Genomic DNA, 7,031 nt, shown 5'->3' with positions numbered 1-7,031 from the left:
TGAGGACAGTGTGCGATAAGCTCCAAGCCCAACCTCAAAGCCATCTGCAGCTGGGAATGCGCTTCTGCGAAAACGCTGCCAGAGGCTCAAATTAGGCCATCAGGAAAGAGAAACAAGGAAATCGTGGCCGGCTGTAGCAGTCACAGCTCAAAAGGAGCTCCTCTCCTCACAAAGGAGTGACTGTCAGTTGTCCCTACCGCAATCTCCTTCATTTTTCATCTAAGGAAAAATCAAAAGACCTTCTCCCATTTGCCATCAGAAGCGCTGGGTCCCCAAAACCTCAGCATGAGACCATGCTGTTGGAGTTGGAGGTGAGTCACATGATGGAGAAACACCTACTTTGCCTGGCTGTAACCTGGTGAAAACCGAACGGCGTTTACCTGGGGGCTTCCGCCAAGCCTGGCACTGCTGCAGACTGTGCCACAGGGTTCCTCTGCCCCCCTAAAGGAAAGTTCACTTTCTTCTCTTCTAATTCAACAGCTGTTCGGAAAATTGCCAAATCCCTGCTCCTCCTTGCATCGATCGCTGCTACCCGCGCATCGGCTACCTTACCTTACTGGCTTTGCCTTACCATAGACTCCCTTCCCCAGGAGCTGCAGGAACCGACTGACCGCTGTCACCATCTCAGCCTTGTTCAGGTCCAGAAGAGAGACAACCTGGAAGCCCAACTGCTCCAGAAGAAGACTCAGCTCAAACACATCTGTGACGGGAGCCATCAGGTTGGGATGATGCTGGTAGCGGTTGTTGCCCACTAAAAGCGCTATCTTGCCTGTAGCTAACGGAAACACCAAGCGACAAAGCTGTAAATGCTCAGCAGGAGGCAAGGTCTCACCTCCTTCGGTTGAGTGAGGATATGGGAAATCTTTTCTTACATCTAGGCAGGAAGGATGGACCCTACGCTGATACAAGCCTGAAGCGCCCTCCAGAAAGCCCTCGGCTTTCTGAACACTTTGACAAAATACACAAACCATCATTTTGAAAGAAAGACTTGAAAAGTTTTCACTTGACAACCAAAATCCCAGGAGTGCAGGAGGATCTGCGCTACCGAGGTTATTTGGCACCTGCCCTACCGTGACCGCAGGTCTTGCGTGCCAGTGGTGCCTGGGAGGGGGATGCACTGAGCCAGGCTAAGAGGTCCTTTCCCCCACGGGGCCGAAGGAGAGAAACCCTGGGCTCCTGCTTTCATTTTATCCCCGCCTTCCACTGTAGGAAAACCAGATTTATGGCACTCAGCAGTGGTGGGAGCAAGGAGCTTTGCCCTGCTCCAAGGCGGTATTTCAAGGAAGGGAAAAGGTGTCACGTGAACAACACTTTTAAACTCATTTGGCGGGCATGGAAGTCAAGACTTGGTTACTCATTAGGAATAATCTTACTCCACTTGCTGAGACTGATCAGGGCTTGGCAGGGGATGGGACTCATCCTGTGCCTTGCAGCTCTGATCCCAAAAGCACAGAGCCCATGACAATGTGGGCATAAAGGTTTGAAGCAGTCTCTGCAGGAAAAGCACTCCTATGCCCTGTCCTCCCATCCACCCTGGAGCCTGGCTTTTAATTAAGGGAATAATTGCTCAGGAAGAAAAGATGACAGTACTCACCAAAAAACTTTTCAGTGCGACACATACCTGGAAAAGAAACAGGGAAATGATAAGCCTGTGCCCAGCACCCAGCACCCCAGTGCCAGCTCCCATCTCAGGTCTGAAACCTGCTCCAACATCCCCCAGCAATGCAAAGCTGAATCAAACACTGTGGAGCATCCGCACTCCTCAGGCAAGTTCTTCATAGCCTGATTGCTAACCTTGAAGACGCTGGTCTGGTGATTTTGGGAGTATTTATGAAATCCTGCCTGATTTATGAAATCCTGAGCAGCTGGGAAGCAAAGCTTGGAGAAGGGGCAGGCCAGGGGAAGGAGGGCCAGCACGGAGGAGCTCGTACCCATCAGCAGGTCTGCGCTGCTTGTACCAGCCCTGCCTGGGCTGCTGTGCTTCCCGAGATGACTTGCCTGCTCCCTCGCTGCAGCGAAAGCAAGGGAAACACAACAACTCAAGATCAACACAAGCTTCAAAACAGAGAACTTCTCCCCATGAGCAGTCAGCGCAGAGCAAGCCGACTCTGCAGGTTTGGTTTTGATTGCAATAATATTTCCAGAGCCTTTCTCCACCCTGCTTTGCCTTTCCCTGCCTTTTAGCAGTTCCGGCTCAGAAAAGCCACCCCAAATGTGACTCACTTTCACGAGTTCCACAAGCTCCCCTGCCTGAGCGCTCCCAGCCTCTTAAAATCATCACTACCCTAACACTCCAGCTTTTCCTATTCAAATTAAAAATAACTAAAAAAATCCAGCACAGGAGAAAACCCTAAAGCCCTACAGGCTCTAAAAGAAGAAATTAAGGGCATATTTTTAATTGCATAAATCTCACAGGTCTGGAAGACCTTTAGTACCTGAACCAGTGTAGCTAATGCTCCAGGGATGCCTGGAAAACCATCAGAACAAGCCCATTCATCCTTTTCTGCTTCCGACAGAGCTGACTGTTGCATGTTAAAGCTACCCAGCAATAATATTTTGAACCTAACCTAATCCTGTGCCCCTTTCTCGCTGCCTGTCCCCTCCGGATGCTCTTTTGCCAGCTGCGAGGAGGCAGGGAGAGTGCTCTCTGGCTACACAGGACCAATTTGCACTCTGGAGCAATTTTAAAGCCAGTCTAAAAGGCGAGATGAGAAGCTTACGGCATAGAAAAATCTCTAGGTGGAGTAAAGAGCCAGCAAAGCTAGCCTGTGTTATTCCTGTCTCACAGCAGGGCAAAGGCAGAGGGCCAAAGAAGCCGTCACACTGAAGGTGGAGCATGCCTGAGGCTCTGGGGACCCATCTTCTCCCTGGGGTCTATCAGCTCACGCAGCATCAGGCCTGGGCTGCCAGCCCGAGGGGCCTGAACCTTCCCGAAATAAACACCAGCCTTTCCAGCTCTGTGCATCTGAGCACATCACTTCATCTCAGCAAGGCTGTAAATGAGTTTTAGCAGAAGACCCCACTGCAATTTGGCTGGGGAGCTATTAAACCAGCACCTCGGCAAGGCAAGAAAACTGCAGTGAGCATCCGAGAGCGCTCAACCTGCTCTAACACGACAGGTTTCCAACAGACCGCAGGACCCAGCAGCATCCCACATTGCAGTACAGCGGACCACCGGGTTTTTGGGATTTTTTCTTTTACAGACACCGCCTCCCTTGCCACCTCTGAACCCTGTTATCAAGGAATCCTATTTATCACGGGGCTGACAGATGCCTGTGCCCGCTGCTTGGCAGGGCTTGTGCAGCTCTGCTGAGATCATCGCATCCAGTATATCCAGGGTGTGAAATTGCGCTCTGCAGGCTGTTCCCGTGACAGCCACCGCAGGACTGCCAGAACACTCCAGCTTCCCTGCAGAGCCCCATGCTGCTTTTCTACTCTGAAGCGTCTTACCTTCGGCTCCCTGCAGAAGCGGTATTTAAAACCCGTGGCCTTTCTTTTTGTTAATAAAAGCATGCAAGATCCATCCAAGCCGGGGGAAGGTGCAAATGTCAGAGCCATGCATCCTACTTCTCCTAATCCCACGCCCCAGGGCCCAGCTTCCCCTGCACCGATTGAGCCAGAGGGTAACATGCCAGCACTGGACTCCTTGTTCACCAGCCTGGTGCTTCCAGGCGAGAGCACTAAATTCCTGTGTCTGCCGTCTAATTACTTTTCATGCTAGAAGGTGATTTGCAGCTAAGCAGACGTGGGTTGGCTCTGCTCACCTATGTGAATATCCACGGCGTTGGTCCAGTGCTCTCCGTGGCTATTGGAGGCACAGCAGAGGTACGTGCCGGAGTCACTGACCTTTGCATGGGTGATCTAGACAGATCAAAAGTTAAATCACATTATTTATGGTGAAAGTTTGTGGCCCCCTGCCGGTATCTGCCAAAGGCACCCATGTTCCTGGAATAAAAAGTCTTTTTTCTTGCTGTTCGCTGAGACCTCATTCCTTGCCTCACAAAGCTAAGAGATTTCCCATGACTTCTGTCTTTCTAAGAAGCTCAGTAAGGCCACGCGCTAAGGTTTGCTGCTGACCCCAGCTTCTAGAGTGCAAGAACCCTCTGCCCAAATGCCTGCCCTTCTTTTTCCGGCAGCCCCCAAACCCTCTGTCATAGCCATACTCTGCCCCAGGAGCCACACTGGGAAGACGGTGCGTGGCCAACATCAGAAGGTTGCCTGTTTTTCCTCTTAGGTGACATCTTCTAGATTCTTTTCCAGCAAGTTTTCAACTCTTATCCATCTCTCTTGACGTGGGACAAGAATCAGAGCAGTACTAGCTGGCGAGGACCTCTGTGGCTCTCCAGCCCAGGCTCCTGCTCAGAGAGGAACTAAAGCCACCACTGGGTCAGGTTGGCCACGGCTTTGTCTAGTCGAGTACTGAAAACCTTCAAGGACAGAGATCTCGCTGCCTTTCTGGCTCCAGTGCAGCACAACCCACCTCCAAATGAAGAACCTCTTCCTAATCCCCAGCCTGAACTTCCCTGTGAAAAGCGCAATCTGAGGCCACTGTCCCCTATCATATCATCTACCACTACTGAGAAGAGATGGGATCTCTTGCCTTCGTTGCCCTTCACGTGATGCCCCAGAAGGCAATCTGCCTTTCTTGCATCAAGAAGACAGCACTGATTTACATTCAGCCAGTGACCCAAAATAAACCCAGACCTTTTGCTATCTTCCTGACTCTTTTCTGTTGGGACTAACCACTTTTCCTTCTAGCTCTCCTGCAGGCAGACAGCACTCCGCGGTCCCCTGCACAGACAGACATACAATAGCTGTTCTTGTGCCACTGCTGCAAAGAGGCACGAGAGACATGCTGAGAGCCCTTAACGCATCTATGAGTCGGTTACTTCTTAGAGAAACATCCACAGCTTTGAAAGAAGCCCATAAAATGTATTCCCTCTTCACCCAGAGTCCTTCAGTCAGCTATCAGAGCAGCAGGAGTGATAACGTGGAGTGCTTTCTCACAACCCTGCAACGCGGCAGGGAAAGATAGCTGAGCATGAGGCTGCTTCTCAAGGGCTGGAGAGCTGGGGAGGACAGGCAAGGAGAGACTGCTTTCTGTTGGCATTCACCTGATCACATAGATCAAAGCACGCCCGAGCCCTGACATGCAGATACGAGTCAGGCTTAAGGACTGCCACCTGTCACATCCAGGATGACAATAACACAATTTTCAGCAGTCTCTCCAAGGCTTCTGAGGCTCTCCCACGCCCACCATCCAGCAACAAGCTTCCCCCATCACCCACAACAGCCAAAGTTTATGAACTATCCCAAGGCAATGTTACCCAGAGTTTTTTTTTCTTCTGGTGTTCCAGCAGGTTCCCATTCTGGTACCACTGGTAGCTGGGGGCTGGGATCCCCATGGCAGCACACTGCAGCTGCAGCGGCTTCCCCACCTCCACCCTCTGCTCGGTGGGGTTGAGGACGATGACCGGTTCTCCTCGCCAGAGCTGAGGGGGCAGTCCTGTAAAACAGTGACACAGAATTGGTCCTCCCTCCACAAGGACAGCAAAAAATGGTGATATTCCCCCCTGTACAGGACTCTGTGTACTGCCAGAAAAGCAAGCTTTTTCCACCCGCAGCAAGAGATGCCATCCCACAGGACACCACTGCTGTGCCTTTCTGCTCTGGAAGCAGGGAATCCTTGGGAGCGACACCCGCAATAGTAAATGACATGCCAAAGCCCTGCCTCTGGCTTCCCAAAACCAATGCTCGCCCTTTCCTGCCAAGGGTGCAGTCAACCTCCTGAGGTCAGCCACACCCAGAGTTACTTTTTCTCAGCTTTGAAATAGCCAGCTTGCCTCTTCCACTCCCTCTGCCCAACACAAACGGGCAAACACCCGGTATAACTCTGGGAAACCCACGGCGAGTGATCAGCAGGAGGAGCAGGTACATACAGCTGGGGTTATTGGGACCATGACAGAGACCTGAACCATCCAGAGGATGTACACAGAGGTCTGGCTTGGATCTGCAGGCTTACATCGCTAGAGCAATCCTTCTGTATTGTGATTTTCGAGCTGGGAGGACACACTGTCCCGGGAACTGCACAGGATCACTGTTGCAAGGGTGGGCAAAACAGAGAAAAGCTAGAAGACACGCTCATACCTCTGGCGACACACTGATGGACCTCCACCTTCACCCAGTCGGAGAAGATGGCATTTTTGTAGAGATCATTGATTCTGCAGGTGTAGAGTTGGGTCTGCTGTGCAGTGATGGGCAAATCTTGCTTGGTGGCACCAGGAATCGGGTGGCAGACAGACTAAAGGGAAAACACAGGCAGTGGGCAGCGAGTCCTCCCCTCATAGCTGGTAGTAAAAGGCACCAGCAGGCCCCTTGTAAGAGCAGGAAAAGTAGAAATCTCTCGTTTCCTCCCCTCCTCCAGCCGCAGGGATGCAGGAGAAGGAGCTTTTCCACTGCATGCCCCCTCCCAGCATCTGCAAAAGCCCTCGGCGTGCATCCTATCCCCCTCTCCTTCTAGCCTCCTGGTTCCCACCAGGTCTGCCCGCAGAGGACCAGCTCCATCAGTGCGGGCAGGGACCCAGCCTGGTGCCATACCCAGGGCCAGCTCTGCTCCCACCGTTACCTGGTGCTGACAAAACCACTGGTACTGCAGCGATGTGCGTCCCTCGGCTCTGCACCGCAGGGTGAAGGAGTATCCCACGGGGACGGAGACAGAGACCGGCTGCTCAGTGATCGCAATGGCTGCGGAGAAACAGGACGCGGAGGTGGAAACAACTCGGCAGATGCAACCCAGGGGTTCGCTCCCACCCGGTGGCCGGGCACGCTGGGCTGCAAGAGGGGCCCCCCCCGCACCCACCCACCCACGGGAGGAAGGGAGATTTAGAAAAACAGGGATGCTCGGCCTCCAGTGCCCGGGGGATGCCACAGGGCTTTTTGGGGTGGTCTCTTGGGGCCCAAACGCACGGGCGGCGGCACTTTTTGCGCTGCAGGGCAAGGGAGATCGCCCAGGCCGAGCTGCCCGCTGACTC

At 52.8% G+C, this 7,031-nt stretch overlaps 1 protein-coding gene across 1 annotated transcript in view; it reads right to left on the bottom strand.

The window, feature by feature from the left end:
* Window positions 1-7,031, bottom strand: part of LOC103916809 (mucosa-associated lymphoid tissue lymphoma translocation protein 1-like) — a 38,941-nt gene that overhangs the window by 20,646 nt on the left and 11,264 nt on the right. Inside the window, exons 2-7 of the mRNA XM_009323866.1 lie at window positions 6,626-6,744; window positions 6,148-6,301; window positions 5,328-5,506; window positions 3,765-3,861; window positions 1,595-1,621; window positions 572-775 (exon numbers count right to left, since the gene is read on the bottom strand). Coding sequence (XP_009322141.1) covers window positions 572-775; window positions 1,595-1,621; window positions 3,765-3,861; window positions 5,328-5,506; window positions 6,148-6,301; window positions 6,626-6,744 — 780 coding nt within the window. The remainder of the gene's footprint in view (window positions 1-571; window positions 776-1,594; window positions 1,622-3,764; window positions 3,862-5,327; window positions 5,507-6,147; window positions 6,302-6,625; window positions 6,745-7,031) is intronic.

This window comes from Pygoscelis adeliae, unplaced genomic scaffold (assembly GCF_000699105.1).
Source record: "Pygoscelis adeliae isolate BGI_AS28 unplaced genomic scaffold, ASM69910v1 Scaffold365, whole genome shotgun sequence".
NCBI lineage: Eukaryota > Metazoa > Chordata > Aves > Sphenisciformes > Spheniscidae > Pygoscelis > Pygoscelis adeliae.
Note: the sequence above shows the minus strand (reverse complement) of the source record. Positions and strands in the feature narration are given on the sequence as shown.